The sequence below is a fragment of the Carassius auratus genome, chromosome 44, assembly GCF_003368295.1.
Source record: "Carassius auratus strain Wakin chromosome 44, ASM336829v1, whole genome shotgun sequence".
Taxonomy (NCBI): domain Eukaryota; kingdom Metazoa; phylum Chordata; class Actinopteri; order Cypriniformes; family Cyprinidae; genus Carassius; species Carassius auratus.
The window spans coordinates 10,652,679-10,674,048 of NC_039286.1; the positions used below are offsets into that span (position 1 = coordinate 10,652,679).

General features: G+C 33.5%; 3 protein-coding genes and 3 non-coding genes across 8 annotated transcripts in view; 2 read left to right on the forward strand and 4 right to left on the reverse strand.

The window, feature by feature from the left end:
- LOC113062452 (FH1/FH2 domain-containing protein 3-like) overlaps positions 1 to 6,340 on the forward strand; it is a 47,545-nt gene extending 41,205 nt beyond the window's left edge. For 2 of the 3 annotated variants that reach the window (XM_026232304.1, XM_026232307.1), the window contains 5 exons: positions 92 to 296; positions 3,115 to 3,138; positions 4,135 to 4,345; positions 4,436 to 4,594; positions 5,552 to 6,340. In XM_026232304.1, the coding sequence (XP_026088089.1) occupies positions 92 to 296; positions 3,115 to 3,138; positions 4,135 to 4,345; positions 4,436 to 4,594; positions 5,552 to 5,631 (679 nt within the window). In that variant the 3' untranslated portion in view covers positions 5,632 to 6,340. The remainder of the gene's footprint in view (positions 1 to 91; positions 297 to 3,114; positions 3,139 to 4,134; positions 4,346 to 4,435; positions 4,595 to 5,551) is intronic. The other variant, XM_026232306.1, reaches the window with a different exon arrangement.
- Positions 6,341 to 7,330: 990 nt separating this feature from the next.
- On the forward strand, positions 7,331 to 10,689 carry LOC113062453 (glutathione S-transferase A-like). Its single transcript, XM_026232308.1, has 6 exons — positions 7,331 to 7,608; positions 7,760 to 7,825; positions 8,840 to 8,945; positions 9,465 to 9,574; positions 9,898 to 9,986; positions 10,277 to 10,689. The coding sequence occupies exons 1-6, from the start codon at positions 7,441 to 7,443 to the stop codon at positions 10,407 to 10,409; spliced, it is 672 nt and encodes a 223-aa protein (XP_026088093.1). The 5' UTR covers positions 7,331 to 7,440; the 3' UTR covers positions 10,410 to 10,689.
- Positions 10,690 to 11,784: 1,095 nt separating this feature from the next.
- On the reverse strand, positions 11,785 to 11,945 carry LOC113062654 (U1 spliceosomal RNA). The gene has a single exon (XR_003278565.1). It is a non-coding gene; the product is annotated as a U1 spliceosomal RNA (small nuclear RNA).
- Positions 11,946 to 15,034: 3,089 nt separating this feature from the next.
- On the reverse strand, positions 15,035 to 15,195 carry LOC113062655 (U1 spliceosomal RNA). Its single transcript, XR_003278566.1, has one exon. It is a non-coding gene; the product is annotated as a U1 spliceosomal RNA (small nuclear RNA).
- A 4,638-nt stretch (positions 15,196 to 19,833) lies between these two features.
- Positions 19,834 to 20,024, reverse strand: LOC113062658 (U2 spliceosomal RNA). The gene has a single exon (XR_003278569.1). It is a non-coding gene; the product is annotated as a U2 spliceosomal RNA (small nuclear RNA).
- Positions 20,025 to 20,848: 824 nt separating this feature from the next.
- Positions 20,849 to 21,370, reverse strand: part of LOC113061950 (A-kinase anchor protein 9) — a gene marked incomplete at its 5' end in the record, with an annotated part of 34,314 nt that continues 33,792 nt past the window's right edge. Inside the window, one exon of the mRNA XM_026231458.1 lies at positions 20,849 to 21,370. This exon is cut by the window's right edge and continues 84 nt beyond it.

A 21,370-nucleotide genomic window follows, 5' to 3' on the forward strand; every position in this document is an offset into this window, starting at 1 on the left:
CAGTGTGTGAAAGCTCTGCGTCGAAGCAGAAGCAGTGTGTTCAGTGAGCGCAGACTCGTGGGAGAGAGCTTTAATGGTGTCTGTGTGTCAGGTTTCACTCGTTCCTGCTGTTCCTGGGTCAGCCGGTGTACAGTGTTCGTGACATCAGCGTGACTCGGTTCAGTAAACTGCTCAGTGAGTTTGCTCTGGAGTATCGCACCACACGAGAGCGTGTCCTCCAGCAGAGACAGAAGCGCGCCGATCACAGAGAGAGAAACAAGACGAGAGGGAAGATGATCACAGACATCAGCACACCGGTGAGAAACATGACAATACACTGTGAGTCTTTAGTTTGAGTCGACTTTTTTATTTGAATTCATTTTAGTAAGTGTTTTATTTCAATTGTTAAAAAAAAAATATTTTGAAATTTTTATGGGTTTAATTAATGCTAAATGTATCTATTTTTAATGATTTGACTTTTATGATTTTATTTTTATTGATTTGTAATGGTTTATAAAAAAAAATCTGTGAGTTTTTAGATTATTTATTTTTATTTTACAATTTTATGATTTAAGTTTTTTGTATTTTATTTTGATTGTTTCTATTTCAAAATAATTTATTTTTGTTACATTGTTATGATTTTAATTAGTTTTAGTAAACATTTTATTTAGATTGTTTTTTTTATTGGACATTTTTATGGGTTTAATAAAGGCTTAATATTTTTAGTTTTGAATTATTATTATTATTATTATTATTATTATTTATTTTAATACATTTTACCCTTCTATTTTAATTATTTACTTTAATTACTTTTAATTTCATTTTTATGATTTTAATATATTTGGTTTCATTTTTAATGTTTTTATTTGGAAATAATTTATTTTGTTAAATTGTTTAGATTTTAATTTGTTTTAGAAAGTATTTCATTTAGATTGTTTTTGTTTTAAAATTATTTTTATTTTAAATTTTTATGATTTTAATAAATTTTTATTATTCTATTTAAATTGTTTACTTTAAAATGTTTTGTTTTTCACTTTTATGATTTTTATATATTTTGTTTTATTTTTATAGTTTTTATTTTAAAATAATTTATTTTTGTTTTACATTGTTATGATTTTAATTTTAGAAAGTATTTTATTTAGAATGTTTTTTAATTATTATTAAATTATATTGTTTTTATGATTTTAATACATTTAGATTTTTCTATTTTCATTGTTTACTTTAAAATGTTTTATTTAAAATTTTCATGATTTTAATAGATTTTGTTTTATTTAATTTTGTTTGTTTTTTTACACTTGTAACGATTTTAATTTATTTATTTATATGTAATTTTGGTAGGTTTTGTTTTTAAATTATTTATTTGTGCCACGTCGTGTGTCACTGGCCTTAGAATCCCGCCTAGAGACTTCCGCCACTTAATATGTTCTTTTGGAAACACAAAAATGTACTTATGTTCCGCACACAAAATATTGCATTTGGTCATTCAGTACACACGTGTACCGTGCCGAAAGACCTGTACCGGAACGGTTCGGTATGAATACACGTACCGTTACACCACTAATATATATATATGAAAAGTGAAAGTCCTTGCAGCATGTGGTGCATCTCTTCAATTCGGGCAGGGATCTCTCTTTTTGGATTGTTATATGTATCTTTAAAAAGAGAGAGTCTACAACTAGGCAGTCAGTGCTGTTTAATTATGAAATATATTTTATACATAAATATGGTAAAACAACAACTATTAAGCCAGTATTCACTCTAATACATTAAGCTGCAGGTAAATCTTACAAACCTTACATCAACCATGCTCTTGTCATCTGATAAGTTTAATTAATGTGCAGGCTAGATTCACTTATAATACTTCGTCATTAAAACTCAACAAGGATTTATGAAATCATAGCCACGAACTAACATCGTAGTAATTAATAAAACTAGCTCACAAATTCTTAATTTGGTGGGAATTAATTGTTAATTCATAAGTAGCAGTTCTCACTATGTAAACTTCGCAGCTATTAAACGTTATAAAATAAAACTTAATTAAATATCGGTACTCACCGTATGATTGCTGTCCACGTCGTCCATCTTTAATTAGTGTTGATCCAGTACAGTAGGTGGCGCTGTCACAAAAATACTAGGGTCCTAAAGCTGCGGTCCCAGAATTGCGGTCCTGAAACTGCAGCCTCCGGTTGTGCAGGAATACCTTTCTCGAAGAAAAGGGCATGAAGTGTTCTGAATCCCCTGAGTGTGGTTTGAGAGGTCACATACAGGACCTAATTGAGAGCAGTCAGTGTTGTGAGGGCATGGCTATTTTATTTATTCTCTGATGAGTCTTGTTATTCACTTCATCTCATGACACTGCTGTGATATTCTCACACCAAGAAACAACAGCACTACAGTTGTTGTTATTCAGGGCTGTGGGCGGAGCTAGAGTTGTTATCATTCTATGATGTGGGCGGAGCTAGAGATGTTGTTATTCAGCTATGTGGGCGGAGCTATTATTGTTATTCCGCAATGTGGGCGGAACTAGAGTTGTTTTTATTCAGTGATGTGGGTGGATCTACAGTTGTTGCTATTCAATGATGTGGGTGGAGCTAGAGTTGTTATCATTCAGCGATGTGGGTGGAGCTAGAGTTGTTATCATTCAGCGATGTGGGTGGAGCTAGAGTTGTTGTCATTCAGTGATGTGGGCGGAGCTAGAGTTGTTGCTATTCAATGATGTGGGTGGAGCTAGAGTTGTTCTTATTCAGCGATGTGGGCGGAGCTAGAGTTGTTGTCATTCAGTGATGTGGGCGGAGCTAGAGTTGTTGCTATTCAATGATGTGGGTGGAGCTAGAGTTGTTATCATTCAGCGATGTGGGTGGAGCTAGAGTTGTTCTTATTCAGCGATGTGGGCGGAGCTAGAGTTGTTGTCATTCAGTGATGTGGGCGGAGCTAGAGTTGTTATTCACTGCTGTGGGCGGAGCTATAGTTATTAAGAGTTATATTAGAGTGATGTGGGTGGGGCTAGAGTTGTGATTCAGGGCTGTGGGCGGGACTAGATTGATGAACATTCATAGATCTGCTTGTGTAATAACCAGTAACACACTACTTGAGTCTATATGCGGTCTGCTGATGGTTTATTTCTCTTTTTCACAGACAGATGATGAAGAGGAAAGTGAGGTATGCGGGTGTGCGTTTGTTCTGCACTCTGTCTGCCGAATATTAACCCTTCATGTTTCAGTGTCTTGTTAAAGCTCTCAGTGTCACTAATCTGTATTAATGTATAAGCCGTTCAGATATGCCCGTCTAATTTCTAATATGAGGCATTTCTGGAAGTGCTCAGCTGTGTTTTTGTCATGATTTGGATGGTGTATGTGAATGTTTTAGTCCCCTCAGAAATTTTCAATAATTTAACAACACATTCCCATTAGTAAAAATGAGTGGGTGTTTTTCTATTTTCTTTATTTTTGAATTATTTATTAATTATTATTTATATGATTTATTTAAATGTAATTATTTCATTTAGTTATTATTTTATTTTAGTAATGTTTTAATTATTTATTTTCATGGTTTTTATTGTTTTTTATTTATTTTAACATTATATTAATTTTACTTTAGTACTTTTATTTTATTTAAATTTACTGAAGTGTTTTAACGTTATTTAATTATTTTTATTTGTATGTTTTTATGATTTATGTACATTTTAGTGAGTGTTATATTTTGATTTTTTTATTATTAATTTTTTTCATTTTAAATTATGATGTATTTAAATGTTAGTGTGTTTTTTTGATTGTTTATTTTCCAATATAAATGTATTTTATCTTACATTTTTTTACTTTGTTTTAAAATTTTTATATATTGTTTTTATCAACATATATATATATATTTTTTTTTTAACATTTACATTTTTATGATGTATTTAGATTTTAGTGTTTATTTTGATTGTTTTTCTTTTCAAATATTAATTTATTTTTATTTTCACTTTTGTATACATTTACATTTTTACATATTTATTTTTATTATTTTTTTTAACATTTGTTATGATTTATGAACCATCACCCCCTTGAACCCTAGTTCGGGAAACCCTGTTCTACATTATTAGATCAGCTCAGATCAACTCTAATTGTGTTCCTGTATGAGTCTAGTTTGTGACGGTGTGATGGTGTGTGTGTGCAGACGGGTCGTGTGTGTGTGAGCAGCATCAGCACCGCTCCAGCTGTCGGGCCGCACACAGAGACACATACGCTGGGTTTGTGTCAAGCTGAGGACGCAGCCGAACACGAGCAGATGAAAGCCGTGCTGAAGAGCAGCCAGCAGAGAGACAGAGAGAGAGACAGCACCGGGATAACAGGCCTGAGGACGCGCACGCGCACACGCGCCAGCAGAGGTGACACACACACACGCACACACACACACGATCAGTGTTCTTCTGTAGAGTCTCATTCAGTGTTATCCTCGTGTGTGTGTGTGTGTGTAGGCCGCAGTGCTTGGGCCGCAGGGACTGAAGAGTCTCAGTGTGTGACGGACGACGCTGCAGACGAGATCATGGAGAGAATCGTTCGCTCCGCCACACAGAGTCCCAGAGAACGAGCGCAGCCCCGCGAACGACGCCGCTCACGCGCAAACCGCAAGTCATGTACGTCTGCTAACACTGTGTCTGCTAACGCTGTGAAGATAACACTGTGATGATAACACATGACACGGAAGCGTTGTAGAAGGAAATCATTCGTGCTCCGTCAGGCTTGTCTGGCTCATAAAGTCTGACAGAGTGAGAATATAAAGGAAAAAACTGCTTAGTTTTATTCAGAGACACAAACTCAGCAAAAATATGAATTTTCATCAGATGCTGATAATTATATGATGGAAACAAATAATGGTCAAATATAATCAAAAAACACACTTAAAATTAACAATAAAATAATAATTAATAATTAAAAAATCTTATAATTGAGTGTTTTGTTCTGATTTGTTGATTCATTCAGATCCATTTTTATTTTTAAATAATATTTTTATTTTAATTATAATTTTTTTATGATAAGATAATTATTTCAGTTTTTTTTTTATTTTAACACCATTCATTTTAATTTGACATTTTTATGATTTATTTGAATTTCAGTGTTTTATTTTGATAGTTTCCCCCCAAAACATTATTTAGTTTTATGTAAGTGTTAATCTGGAAATATTACTAACAATACAAAAGGTGATGAAAACAGTTTATAAAAAAAAGTCTAATTAACAAATTAATAAAACCCACAAACATGCAAAAAAAATCATGTCATTAAAATTTATTAAAATAAAATAATTTTAGTTAGTCAATCATAAAATAAATAAATGCATTATTTAACCCACACAAAAAAATAAAAAAATAAAACATTACTTACAGTATAAAAATGAAATGCACATTTATCCATTCAGCTGATAAAATCAGTCAAGATTTGAGAGAGAAGCTCCAGCTGAAGCGGGACGTTTGTTCCACTAAAGGAGCTTGAGGTGTGCAGGAGATTGTGTTTTGATCATGTTCATCATGTAAAACATTAGAAAGTCAGACTTCAGATGAAGTGAAACAGAGACTGATGCTGATGTTGTGTCTCAGTGAGGAGGACTCTGAAGGGTGGTCTGACCGCAGAAGAAGCTCAAGCGCTGGGTTTGGACGCCTCAGAGATGCCGGTGTGAACGGGACGTCCCGTCCGCTTTCGCCTTCAGCAGAACTCATCTCAGGACAACAGAATCACCAAGAGACCACAGTAAACATGTTTTAGATCGTGATACGGCTGCAGAAGTGCTTCACACATCACACATACAGCACAGCTCCGCCTCCACTGTGTGTTTGATTCTAAGCCACGCCCCCTCATTACATACACACCTCACCAGCCAATCACAGGCTGCCACTGTGATGATGTAAAACCCCTTTACAGATTGTGTTCAGGTAAAGGAAAGCTAAGAATATAGAATCTTTTCATTATTTCTACTGAAAGCTCATGGTGAAATGTGGCTTTAAATGTGGGATCTCTCGATTCACTTCAGTCGGATCAGTGAAACCGTGCTCTGATAGTTTGGATTATTTATTGTAAGATGTACAACATGAAGGTACCGCTTTATAGAAATCATTAAATGTGTTTATTTGTTACAATGCTGGTCTTTGGATCTTTATATTCATTAAAGAGTCCTGAAAATTACTCTAAAAATCATCATATTTTCATGACTTCTGATTTTATAAATAAATGACTCCGGTCCAGATGGGTTCAGAATATGAAAACAGATTTTGAATGCATTATGAAGGTTAATAATGAAATCACACTCTGCAATAAAATCCTTTCTGAAATAAAACCGCTGGCAGTGTTTGATTGGAGAGTAATAAATAAACTGATCATGTTTAACCACATCTGAGCTAAATGGGTCCTTGAATACATTGAAACATTTTTGTATTAATGCATGCTTTTTTATTTTTTATTATTCTTTTCTCTTTAATATTCTTTTCTTGTTTTTTTGCTGGATTGTTTTGTTTTTTTGTTTAGTTTACATTTTAATTATTTGTATGATTGTTTTTTTTTTTTTTTGCTTTACTATTTATTCGACATGTACTTTTTAATTATTATATTGCATTTTATTAATATTAATATTATTTATATTAGTATTTCATTTGTATCATTTTAATTTATATTTATGTCTTTTTAATGTATTATATTGCATTTACTTATATTACTATTATATTATTTATTTATTTTTATTTTATTTGTGGCTTTCATTATATTTGTATTAGTTTGTTTTCATTCAATTTATTATATTTTAATTGGATTGTTTTGTTTTTTTGTTTAGTTTACATTTTAATTATTTGTTTGATTTTTTTATTTTTTTTTGCTTTACTATTTATTCGACATGTACTTTTTAATTATTATATTGCATTTTATTTATATTAATATTATTTATATTAGTATTTCATTTGTATCATTTTAATTTATATTTTTATGTCTTTTTAATGTATTATATTGCATTTACTTATATAACTATTATATTATTTTATATTTTTATTTTATTTGTGGTTTTCATTATATTTGTATTAGTTTGTTTTCATTCAATTTATAATATTTTAATTGTATTTATAATATTTTTTAATTATTAATTGTTTGTTTTAATTGTATTTATTCTTATTTTTCAATTTTATTTATTTTCATTTATTGTATTATAATTTATTTTTTTACTTTTATTATTATTATTACTTCATCTAAAGGGTATTTATGGAGATCACTAACCATAGACAGTAAAAGAAACTAACACCAGAGCACTACAGTGTATCTATGTTCCCATTCAAAACATGAGCCGCAGTTCCATTTCCGGCCGGCAGGTGGCGAAACCCCGCCCCTCTCAGTGAACGCGCATACGGGCGCGTGACAGAGTCAGCGTGACGCAGTGAGGGAAGTCTGCGGCCTGCTCTGCTCAGTAAACACAGCTCTTTTTTCCTAATTAAACGCGTTATTAGCGGTCATGGCGCAGAGTATGATGCTGTACTGGGGCTCTGGTTCTCCCCCGTGCTGGAGAGTCATGATTGCGCTCGAGGAGAAGATGCTGCAGGGATACAAACACAAACATCTGTCGTTTGACAAGAACGAACACAAGTGTGAAGAAGTCAAAGCTCTCAATCCCAGAGTTCAGGTGCGTTCACGTGCATGACAGACTCGTGTCGTGTATGATTTCTTAAGATTGCATTGAGCTTTTATTTTCTATGCAGCTGTTATTCAGCAACAGAGCAGTTGCCAAACTTTTATTTTAATATTGCACTTTTTTCTTTTCGTTTTATTTGCAGCTTCCGACTTTCAAGCACGGAGACATCGTCGTGAACGAGTCGTTTGCTGCGTGTCTGTATCTGGAGGTAAAACTCGAGGGGCGTGTCGTGTGACAGAGGGGCGTGTCGTTATGTGATTTAAATATCTATAAACCCTTATTGGTTGCTTTAAATTATTAATGAGTGTCCAGTTGGTCGAACACAATTCAAACATGTTCTAATTCTTATAAATCAGAAGATAAGATCAAAGCATCTGTGATTAAATGAACATGTGGACTCAATATATAGTTCAGTTATGATTGATGTTCTGTTGCATCTGAATATTATAGAAGCCCGTTTCCGCCTCGGAATAAAATAAAATAAATTCAAAATAAAATAAAAAGGGAATTGCCATTGTTTTTAATCTGACAATTCAAGACTTTTTTTCTCACAATTCAGAGTATATATCTTCAAAATGTGAGAAAGCGTCGATTTATTTTTGTATTCTGTGGTGGAAACAAACTAAATCTAAAGAAACAATTTATTCACTGACTTTTTTTTATAATTTTGCATATTTAAAAAAAAAAAAAAAAAGCAAAAGGTTTACGACTCTCTTGTGAAACCGATTTTGTAATTGATTGGAAAAGCATTGAAATATAATTTTAACTCCATATTTTTCATTACTATGTCCATTTAGGGTCTCCGTTATACATAAAGATGATTAAAATAAATACTAATATACTATATAATAATAAACTTTTTTAGCATGCTAGCTAACACGCAGCTAATGGCTATTAGCATGTAGCTATTCAGCCTTAGCATTAAGAGAAATTTTGTTTGCTAGCATTATTCAAAAGCGTCAAGGCCCATGTCTATACGATGTTCTGATGCAGAGATATAGGTCTTAGTAGATGGTTGCTAGGGTATTCTGTTTGGTTGTTAGGCAGTGGCTTGGCAGCTGGTAATGATGATACTCCATAATATCAATATACTTTTACTACTACTATTACTATTACTAATATTGATGCTTTGCTTCATGCCACCACTAATAATTGTTTTTTGTAATAAAGTAGTAGATCCGCTCCAGACTGAGGAATGACGAGTGTGTTTTTGGTATTTTAGAGCGCGTTTAAGTCTCAAGGATCCCGTCTGATCCCAGACGACCCGGCTGAACAAGCGCTCGTCTACCAGCGAATGTTTGAGACCAACAACCTGCAGCAGAAAATGTGTAAGTGCCCTAAACAGTCAACATACTGCAACCCTATAAACATACAAACATCCACCTGGAGCTTCTGGTGTCAGATCTCTCCTGACTGTGATCCAGTAAAGGTCAGAATAAGGTCAGTAATATCTCCAGATGAACTCTTCCTGGACTGAAGCAGCTCAGCTTTACTTGATTCTCCATCAATCATGTTTTAGAGTCTCAAATCTGATCCTCAGGAGCTTTTGAGGATCTTTTGTTTCTTCAGCTCTCAATCACTTTGTTATATGTGTGTTATATAATTTACATCTCAACTTACTGACACACATTACTGCAGATACAGATATTTAGATCAGTTTATGTCAGTGTCTGCACAAGCAGAAGAATATCATCACAGAAATATCAGCATCTGATGCAAATCGCATATTTTTGAGTCTCTGAATAATATTGAGCTGTTTTACTACATATTCTCACTCTATCAAGTCTATATGAGCCATAAAATCCTGATGCATCAAATATGATATGATTTTTGCTCCGATGATGTGGCTTTCTACGAGTGGTATGTTCCTGAAGAAGAAAGACACGAATCGACTCTGAAGAGGAATAAAGAGAGTTTAATCACCGAGCTCAAACTGTGGGAAGGATACTTGGAGAAGGTTGGGTTTTATTGATAATATAAATCATGCATTTATTACTTACTGTGAAGGGTTCATCAGTGTTATTCTCTTCGTCTAATGTAATGGTTTGCTGCAGCAGACGGCAGATAGTCTTTGTTTTTTAATTATTGCAACCTGAAATCTTATCAGTAAAATTATTAGAGTTATGGAGGGTGAACTTGACCTTTGTTAAGGTTTTCTCAGAAGAGATAACTTTCTGTAATGAATGCATTAGAAAAGTGGAAAGGATTATGAATGCACACGGTGATTGTAATGATGATTGAATTCTTGTCTTCTCTAACGATGAGTGATTTGTTCATCAGATGGGTAAAGGCTCGTACCTCGCTGGTAAGAACTTCACCATGGCCGATGTGGTGTGTTTCCCCGTCATCGCGTATTTCCCACGACTTCAGTGAGTGGATTGCTCTTTTTCTATTACAGAATGTTTAACCTTTATAATGCATTTGGGTCTTTTTTTTGACAGAAGAGATACATCAACAAAATTTTTTATAAAAAATGCAATGTTGTATTAATGGAACAGAAGATATAGATATAACGCATTTCATGTTCGGGTCATTTTTGACCCGGGTTTATATGGAACACCATTAGATGTCAAAAAATACCTTCTGTAAAGTTATCTGTGAAGTTACATAAGTGTATGTAGTTCTAAATATATATATTATATAATATATCTGTTTTCAGCTGTCCTCGAGAGCGTTGTCCCAGACTGATGGAGTACTACGAGATGCTGAAGGACCGTCGCAGTATTAAAGCCAGCTGGCCTCTTGAGTGGCTGGAGACACCTGAGGGTCCAGACACGTTCAAGAACCTGTGAAGAACATGCAGAAATGCATTCAGTTTAAGTTTAAGTTCAGTTTACTGTATTAAACCACAACCCTTGACTCTGGTCAGTCTAGTTTAGATTTGCCAGACGTTTAATGTTTAATCTCAATCATTCATCTTTAACACAGCAGGCTGCTTTATTTTTGAACTCAATAAGCTCATTGTTATCGTGTGTGTAATGATTAACATCCACAGCTTGTTGTGTGGCACTAAAGGTTTTATCCCGTTCAGTCCAAATAAAGATCATATTCACCATCATTACAAGAAATGAATGAGATGTGGTTCAGTTTTAATTTAATAGCCTTCTATACATAGCCGTCTATCAGACTAACAATTAACAACCATGAAGAACTTCTGCTTGGTTTAATAGATTTGAGCATCAGAACTTTTATTCTCCTTACAGTTATGCTTTTCTTGTTAATATTTGTTTGGGAAAAGTCCCATCACTTAACATATATTTTTTTATATAAAATCACTGCTTTTTGCATCGTTTTACAAAAACAACAGTGAATATATAGATTGTTGAATATAAAAGGATCAAGAAAAAAATAGGTGGCGAGACTATACCAATATGTACTTTTAACATTTTAACCAACATTTAAACTTGATCCAAAAAAGAACTTTGTTGACAAAAACATCTCTCATATCTTATATAAATTAAAGTATTTTTATTGGGGTAATTGCAGAAATCAATGCTTGTTCGTTTTTTTATTTTTAAAGCAGTAAACGTTTTAAATACTTACTGGTCATCTGTAGCTTTAATGTACGTCCCCTTGGAATAATAAGGTTCTATCTGCGTTCTGAGTAGTTTTGAGATATTGAGCTTTAAAGTTTTTGTGTTCCATAGACTTCTGTAGATAGAATCTTTTTGTTTTTTCAATAAAAAATCCCAAAATGTACACAACTTAAAATAAATTTACATCACATAATGTAAATAAATTGTCACAGAATAAGAATATGTGAATAACTCAATTTTGACAAAAATGTCAGATAGAACCTTATAATTCCAAGGGGACGAATTAAGTTTATTTATATCTTACGTGATTACGTCGTGTGAATGCAAGCTAGTGGAAAACGAGCATTTGTGGTTAATAAGCATATAGACGTTAATTTTTATCCTCGAGGGCTCTCCGAAGACGCACTAAATTTATGATTTCAAATTTCATCTTCCGGATCCAGTACTATTTACCTCAAACATAACTTTCTTATTCGATGATTTATTTCATAATATTAAATAAAGATTAAATGTTAAACTTAATACTAACCTATTACTGAACATGAATACAGTTTCTATTTCAATTGTATCAATATAAATCTCAAACTGATAAAATACCAACGTCTTTTCATCTATTATTCAAACACATTATAAGGGATAGCGCGAACGCAGTCCCCACTAGCAGAAATTATGCAGTTGAGATTCTCACATGTGGAGAATTCATAGAGGTCAGAGAGCCGAAGTGCAATGGCTGATCCTCACTCTAGGTGATCCACCTACTTGATCATGGAGTCACCCCTGCCAGGTAAGTATGAGTTTTACACGGATCCGATCAGACACTCACTCCGCTCCACACCGATCACGTCGACGGTGAATAAACACACACCGGCGCGCTTTACACAAACAACACACACTCAGTTTATAACGAACCTCCTTTAAACCCTGAGCCACAAGAAGCGCGGAAACGATTTGAGCTTTATTTAAAAACACAAATACCCTTCGAGCCTCACACAAACGGAAACACGTCATCGATGACGTCAGCGGCGCATCTATATATTTTAATCTTTCTGGGAGCGACACACTTGACTTGTTGCGATAACATTTTTCAATTTGCACTTGAAATATAACGAGGATAACATTAAATATGTTTCCAGCAAATCAGAATAATTAATAATCACGCCTTTTCTGCTGCGCTGTTGGTCTCACGTATCCGCCATGTTTGTAGTTTTTTTTGACTATTTTTTAGGTGCATCTTGACATCACTGCGCGTGCTGCTGAAGATGTTACGACAGTGCAGTTTCTTGATTATTACGCCGGAATTTAAGTATAGTTCCTAATCATATCGCACTAAAAATCGCAACTTTTCCTTTTCCGCTATACTTGGTACACGATATAACTACATAAATGTCAAGTTTTAAATTGAAAAAATATCGAAACATTTTGGTCATTTTTGAACGTAATGACATTGATCTAATAGGATTCAATTATGTATGCTAAGCTATGCTAAGAGTGCTATCCCTATCCCCAGAGTTGCACTTGCTTCAAATTTCAAAGGTGAAATACATTGTCAACAAAACTTTTTTTCCAAATGCATGACAAATGTTTGCACTGAGTTATGCTCCTAGAGTTTCCGCAGATCCTTAAAAACACTAAATCGTTTAATTTTAAGGCCATGTAAACTCTTAAATGATGCACAAAGTCTTAATTATAAGTGGTCTTAAATTAAGGGACAGCAGGTTTCTAGATTTATGCTTATTATTGTCATATTATAAATTTAGTTTTCTGCTCTTTTTCTACAGATTTTAATTATTTTAGTTTATACAATAATTTATTTGTTTCAATCCCCTAATGAAAAAAATTGAAAACATATTATACAAAATTTTATTGGTTTTAATGGAAACAGTGATGGTGCCCATTGGTATCTAATATTAATTGGCCTCTTTCTGTAGTGTGTTTTGGATAAAGTGGTTCCTAATGTTATAAGTCCCAAAACACACTACATGATACCATTATTTATGGGTTTTAATAGTTAAAAGTTGATGGTTTGTAGTGGTATTTGTAGTGGAAATCATTAGAATTTCACCGTGGGGTTTGTGATGTTATATTAGCCATAAATGTGACAGGAACGTTGTAATATTGTGAGATAGTAGTGACGGATTGTAGTTTATTCTTCTTTACCCTTTTAGCCCATTTGTTAAAAAACAATGTAAGATTTATCAGTGTATAAGAAAACATGAAATGCATCGTATATTGTGACCCTTTACATTCGCTTCTGATTGTTTTTGCAGTGAATGTAGCTACACTGTCTGAGCCAAAGAGGATGGAACTGAATTCGATGAATCTGAAAAGCGTTTTTATTATTATTATTATTGTTTATTTTTTATGTAGGAGGACCCTGCTATAAAAGGGTCTCGTGGAAATCCTGTAGAATTCAACCAATATAATGACTTAGAGTCTCTTAAAGTGTTTCCACTTTTGTGTCCCACATCTATCTATCTTTCTCTGTTTTCTTTTACTCGAATTGGCACCAGAAACTGAAAGCTAAATAAATGTTTTAGTGGATAAAGCTGTGTCTGTTTGCTTAACTGAATAATGTCACTTAACAAAATTACTAAACTCTTCTGACTAGTTTTTACATTTGATAATTTAGTGGTTTTATCAACATGTTTTTATCTATCAGGCAAAATAGTTTTCTAGGGTAACACTTTACAATAAAGTTTCATTTGTTGACTGATTTATTAACTAACATTAACTATGAGCAACAAATTTGATACAGTATTTATTAAAGTTTTAAAAATGTAGTTCATAAAAATACAGTTGTACGTTGTGTTTTCTTTAGTGCATTAACTAATGTTGACAAATACAGCTTTTGACTTACCGTGTTAAGAGACGTTTGTATTTCATGAGAATATTGCCCATTCATTTTTTCCAAAAATGTTAGAAGCTAATTTTGTTTATTCGTGCCTCTCTGAGATTTTTTATTTTTTGTTAGTATTATTTATTAATTTATTATTTTGTTAGTTTATATAAACCTTTTTTTGTGATTAAGATTATTATGCCTAAAATATTGTGCCCCAAATATACTTTAAAGATTATATTTCACTGTATTATGTTTGATTGTATGCATGCATTTGCTAATTCGCTAGAAAAAAGAAAAAAAACTCGCTTTTACCATCTCAGAATGGCCGTATCAATTTCCAATCTTGTGTCCTTTTTCTTAGACGATAGAACAACCATAGATCGAGGAGAACAGTGCAGCTTAGATGCTGGTTTACTATCAAACGCGGGCTGGTGAGAGATTTCCTGTTTATCATGATGACGTCTAAAGTCCCCGCCAAAGGATGTAGTCCCTTTTAGCAACTTGTTAGCAACCGCCGTTTTTAAGACACAATAAAGTTTATAAAAATCACAAGCAGGTTGTAACTGATGTGTTTTATGTCACAGATGAAAACGTGAAAATATTTAGAGGCTTTGTTAACCCCAGACCTTATTTTAGGCGATATTTGCAAAAACCTATTTAAACGACCCATAGATTTTAAGGCGACGGAACCGCAAGTGCCAAATGCTAACTCACTTCCGCGTGTTGGCCTACAAATTGACGTCATACCTTCAGTACTCTACTACATCGAGTGTAAATTTATTAAATAAAGCGGTTTTTTACTACAAGTTTCCTGATATAATCTACTTGTCCGAAAGAACAGATTCTCGGGGAAATAAGTGTACCTCCCATCGCTATTTTATACTCGAAAATAATTCACAGGAATCGATTATCATTGTTTCAGTATGTTTACATTTTAGAGAGATATGATCCAATAACTGCAAACGGACCTTTCCTCATAATCAATATTATTTTAAGTTTATAATATAGATTTAGTTCATCATCTAATTTTTTTACAAATGATAAGGGATAGCGCGAACGCAGTCCCCACTAGCAGAAATTATGCAGTTGAGATTCTCACATGTGGAGAATTCATAGAGGTCAGAGAGCCGGAGTGCAATGGCTGATCCTCACTCTAGGTGATCCACCTGCTTGATCATGGAGTCACCCCTGCCAGGTAAGTATGAGTTCTACACGGATCCGATCAGAGACTCACTCCGCTCCACACCGATCACGTCGACGGTGAATAAACACACACCGGCGCGCTTTACACAAACAACACACAATCAGTTTATAACGAACCTCCTTTACTTGAAAAAAAAGCGCGGTAACAATTTGAGCTTTATGAAAACACAAAGACCCTTCGCGCCTCACACAAACGGAATACAATTTGAGCTTTATCAAAAACACACACGTAATACGTCACGTCTATATATTTAATCTCACGTCCATTATGGGAGCAACACAAAGCTCCGATAACATTTTTTTATTTGCACGTAAAATATAACGCGGATAACATTAAATACATGTTTTTCAGCAGATCAGAATGATTAATAATCGCGCCTTTCTGTTGCACTGTCGGTCTCGATTATCCGCCATGTTTGTAGTTTTTAACACTTTTAATTCTTGTTTGTAGTTTTAATCGAAGTTGTTGTGGACAGTATTATCAGTAAGCTTAATATTTATTAAATCATGAACCCTAAACCCTAAACTTCAGCTCATGAAAATGATATTGAAAAACTGTTTGCATTTTATATATATATATATATATATATATATATATATATATATATATATATATATATACAAACAAGCTATAAACAAAGTCATAATGCGTCAATATAACAATATAACGCTTCATATTAAACTATATTTTACTGTGTTTCAATAGAGACAAATTTGGGGAGATGAAAAATATTCCAAAACTTTCTGAAAATACAATATTAGAAATAACTCCAATTACTAGAAATGTGATGTACAATTTGCATGCATACAAACTTTGTAGAAAATTTAATTCGAGAGGTTTCCAACCATGCATACTTATTAACATAAGCCTTTTATACTAGAGGCAGTACCTACTCTTTATACTAGAGGCAGTGCTAACAAAGTTTTTGGCCCATTTTGCGGTGCTATTTCTCGGCCCACAATGATGATGCATTAAATTGGACAAAAGGTCTTTATACTGAAGGTACAGTCCTAACAGAATCCAAATTTTGAGCATTTTTAACTTTACCAGTTTTGTTTAATTGGCCTTTGAATTAAGCATAAGGGACAATGCAAATTGAGCAATATTGCACCATCAGCCCAATTCATGGTGGTGTTTCTCGGCCAGTGTACATGATACTTTAAAATTTAAATGTATATCTTTATATTAGAGGTACTGCTTAAACAAAATCCAAATCTAAAGCACTTTTTAACTTTCCAATTCTTTTTAACCGGTCTTTGAACTTGGCATGGAGGACAATGCACAATCATATTTTGCCATAAACCCATTTGTGGTGCTGTTTCTTGGCCACTGATGATTCTTTAAAACAGACATAACATCTTTACACTAGAGGTACTGTTTTAAGAAAATACAGCACTTTTAAAAATTTCCAATTTCTTTTAATTGGCTTTTAAAATTGGCATAATCTTCCTGAGAACCAGATTTTTTTTTTTTTTTTTTTTTTTTTTTTGTAAACTTTCTTTATGTCATTATTTTGATAGGAGCATAAGAATTCAGATTTTTTTAAACTAAATATTTAAATAATTTTATATCATGTCCTTTGTAGAGTACTCCAGGACTATGTTTTTAAAAATAAGTAAAAATAATAAATAATAATAATAATAATAATAAATAAAAAAGACATGAAAAGGAATATATGGGCAAAAAACATTGTGTTTTTTTCCCCATCCCCTTTTTAGGTTTCAAGCTAATTTTTAGACAAAATTTGTACAAAGATGATTCTCGGCTATGAAAGACATAACAAAATAATCTGATATACCACTATAATGTATGGAAAATATGTGTAAAATGTCTATAAGTTGGCATTTTCTTTCTATAGAATGTATCTCACTGCATCTTTGGGTGCTTTGGAAGCAGTAGACATTTGATAATTTGTAGACATTTGTGACCCTGGAGCCAAAACCAGTCTCAAATCGCTGGGGTTTGTTTTTAGCAATAGCAATAAATACATTCTATGGGTCAAAATGATCAATTAACTTTTCTTTTTTTTTAAGCAATTATCAATCGGATATTGTGTAAAGATCATGTTCCATGAATATATTTTGTAAATTTCCTACTTTAAATATATCAAAACTTAATTTTTGATTAGTAATATGCATTGCTAAGAACTTTATTTGAACAACTTTAAAGATGATTTTCTCAATATTTGGATTTTTTGCAAATTAATATAAAATTTGTTAAAAACCACATATTATACAGAGACTTCAAAATTAGTGGTATTTTATTATATTTAACGTATTATACTTTCAATAAAACATTTGCAACGAGTTTCTAAAAGCGGTTTTATTCCTGTTTTGGTCTTATTTCGGTTTTATTTTTTATTTTTTTGTCATATTCATACAGCGTTTGGTGTTCACCGAGCTTCAAAGCAGTTCATTATGTAATAAACATTTGGTTCCATTGATTCAAAGCTAAGAAAAAAATCTGATTTGCTTTGGTTCACTAACAATTTTCTGAACACACATCTCATCAAAAGCTGATCCTTTTTTCCTCAAAATGTTCCCAAGACTACAGCCATATTAAAAATGTTTTTAACAAATTTCCTTACCCGGATGAGGAGGCACCACTCCCAGAAGTACTGCAACACCAGGTCGATGCATGGAGCTGATGGAGCAAGCAAAAATCAATTTAAATATCATAATACCCAGATGACATCCTGGATGCGATTCAAATGTTTCCTGTTTCTTTGGAGTGTAACAAGCTCTTGGTGCATGAAGAAGATCCGTAAAGCTGCAAAGAATAAAATCTCAAATCAAAAGAGATATTCTTCATCAAAGTAAATAAAAAGCCACACCCCTAAACACCTCGTTTAAACACGCCCCCACATGTCTACATCACTATGTGGGAAAATTTATATAACGCCGCCCAAATGTTCTCACAAAGAAAGTTGGAGTGAGATCAGTAACAGAAAAGCAACGCACACTGGAGAAGACAAAAGCTGAAACACATCCAGCATTAAGATGATTTTAACTCAAACACATAGAGTCTATAATCCAGAATAACACTTCCTCCAGTGAAAAAGTGTTCTGGTCTGAATCAGGAGAGAAATCTGCACAGATCAAGCAGCGTTTAAACAGATCTAAACTAATCTGTGAGAGACGACAGGAGATGCACTTTTTCACTGAAGGAAGTGTTATTATGGATTACGGTAAATTTAATTTATTTAACCAGATTAAAAAACTAATTCAGATTAAAATCTCTTTTACCAGAAACACTTGGCTATGAAAGCAGCAAAAAGTAACAAATATTCAAGTTTACATCCAAAACATGAATCAAATATCACAACAATTAAAAAATAATAATAATAAAAACATCATAATTTAGAAGCCCCTTCTGACCAATGACTAAAATGAAGCTCTCCATGAAGTGCTATTTGACTCAAATCCAGGGGCATTTTTTACCCTTGTAATGTCCTTTTAAGGTCTAACCTTTGTCATCTTTTACATCAAATACATACATTTATATAAACTTAATTTTTTTATTTTATTAAATTTGAATAATAAGACACACTTAGGTATAATAATAACCAATCAACTGAAATCAGTATCAACAAAATTAATCTTTGCTCTCCAGCGGAGCACAGAAGAGCAAAAGTGGCATGTTAGGAATATTAACACTGTTTAAGATCACAATGCAAACATCTATATGCAATGTTGTGAGATTGATGTTTCAAATATAAAGTTTTGAATATAGAAATATTACATGATACTGTAAAAAGGAAACCTCCTACAAATGCAAGTGTATTAAGATCAGCTTTACTGTGTGTCTTTAGTAAAAGCTGACAGGAGTTTAAGCCCAGAAGAGAACAAACATAAACACACTTTCTCCTTGATCTCTGATGATGAATGATTGACAGAACAAATCAAATTAGCACTAGAACTAATTTACATATTGTTAGCCGTAATTAACATCTCCGAAAATTATACAGGGTTTCTAATCAGAATTTGATTTTTTGATACGAAACCGGGTTTAATTTTCAGACATGTCTTCCGCAGGACAAACAGCTGCCAATCAGGCAATATTATAAATCAACATACCTATGACATATGAGCTGTTCTTATGGAAATGTTGCCATGTTATTACTCCATTTATTACACTTCGTTTTAATTATGGTTTATCATAGGAACTCATGAATAAGAAAAATTTAGACGTAGTGTATGGATTATTTGTTCAGAATGAGAAAAACATTTTATGAATATTTTATGCTCATATTTAAAAATAATATAGAATATCAGATCATACCGTCTTGTATAATAGTTGAGAATCATCTCTGAATAATATTTAGCTTTGAAAAACCTCATAATTCACAACGAAAAAAAAAACACGTTTCTTAGTTTGTGTATGTAAATTTGGATACCGCTGTCTTGTCGATTAAATTGTGACATACATGAACTCAGTAAACATGTATACTAGCTTAATATATTGCTATTATATTTATGTACTTAGATTTTTTTGTATTATGGAAACAGTCTATTTAAGAAAAATCTTGTTGTAATGCATGAACATATATTATTGAATTATAATTCTCATGAGTTAAGATAGAAACAACATACTTCAAACTTAATTAATTCTAAATTTGACTCGTTAATTGCCCCGGGTGGGGATGCACCGGTCCCGGAAGTACTGCAATACCGGGTCAATGCGCGGAGTGGACGGAGCAAGCCCCTATTCCATCTCCAGTATCCAAAAATCAATTTAATATATGGTCCCCGGATAGGGGGCGTATCAGATATTAAACTGATAAGAACAGATACTACACTTGATCTTAGCCAAAAGGCCGAGAAGCGATACCCACAAACTCTCAGCGCTGAGGACGTGATCCGGCGCGTTACACATTTGAAAGACGGTGAGACGCGAACGAGCGCCCAATAAATACCTCAGACTACAAACACAAACACTTGGAGACTCACATACACCCTCAGACACTCACAAGAAACACTCACACACTCAAAACTCTCACGACGAGCTGAAAACCTCCTCAAGACACGCGGATTCTTATACTTCCGGTACGCTGCGTTCCCATCGTCCAATCAAACACGAGGACGGGTTAGTGGACCATAAAACAAGTCTAATTCTCTTAATAGTTTGTTTATCATAAAACAAGAGATTGAAGTCCATCTACTCGAGTTCAGACAGCATGATATATCAAATAACAATAATAAAAAAAGCTTATCAAATGCTTTCATTCACTTGATGAGTTGTATGAGTAAGAAAAGAAAGATGGTTCACTCAGACTTTGCATTGACTATGTTCACTTAATAAGAAGACAGTTGCAGACTGACATCCTTTGCCTCATATACAAGACATTACAGATACTTTTCCATCCTTGACCAAGGGAAGGCATACCACCAAGGGTTTATGGCTGAGGGCTTTCATTACGCCAGGGGGGTTATACGAGTGGTTCAGGATTCCTTTTGGGCTGACCAATGCACCTGCTGTATTTCAAGAGAAGGAAAAGGAGAACTGGAGAGAACATCTAGAGGACCTTTAAGAAAACAGCTAACTCTTGTCTTCCCGACTGCCTGGGACCTGTAACACACGCATAAATCACGTTATTATATATCACACTGGAAAAATGAACCAGGATACAAAACTAGAGACCAGAGTCGATGGCAGTTTTTAAATATTATATTAATCTTTATTTGAGTTTTGACAAAATACCCAGAAGCTCCAACCTTTACAAAAATATGTCTTCTACAAATTCTTTTCACGGGAGCGAGCGAATTAAACACAGTGTAGAGTATCTGATAACAGCGACACGTTACAGCCCGAACGAAGCCTTAACGAGCCTCGTTAGTGTTTGTGACGAGTACAGCCTCGCTCGTGTCCGATAGCAGCCGTCCTGGTCCAAACTCTCTCAACACGTCTCCATTAAATTAATCAACTTAAATTAGCATTCCACAAATATATAGTAACGTGATTGTTTTACAACAAATGAAGTAGAACTAATGTACAGACGTTGAAGCCGTTTCAAGTGCTGCCAACGAAAGCTTGATTATAAGATGATTCACACACACACACACACACACACACACACACAAAAGACAGAAAACAAACATGGTTTTGGTCCCACAGAATTGTACAGGTTTATCATCAGAAGACAAAAGCACAGCAGCTCAGCACAAGAGAAGGCAT

Bases quoted from the DNA above. Each gene is read 5' to 3' on its own strand.
- LOC113062453 (XM_026232308.1), top strand. From the start codon at position 7,441: ATGGCGCAGAGTATGATGCTGTACTGGGGCTCTGGTTCTCCCCCGTGC. The intron at 7,609-7,759 runs GTGCGTTCACGT...TTTTATTTGCAG, and splicing joins CTCTCAATCCCAGAGTTCAG to CTTCCGACTTTCAAGCACGG. The intron at 8,946-9,464 runs GTAAGTGCCCTA...CCGATGATGTGG, and splicing joins CAACCTGCAGCAGAAAATGT to CTTTCTACGAGTGGTATGTT.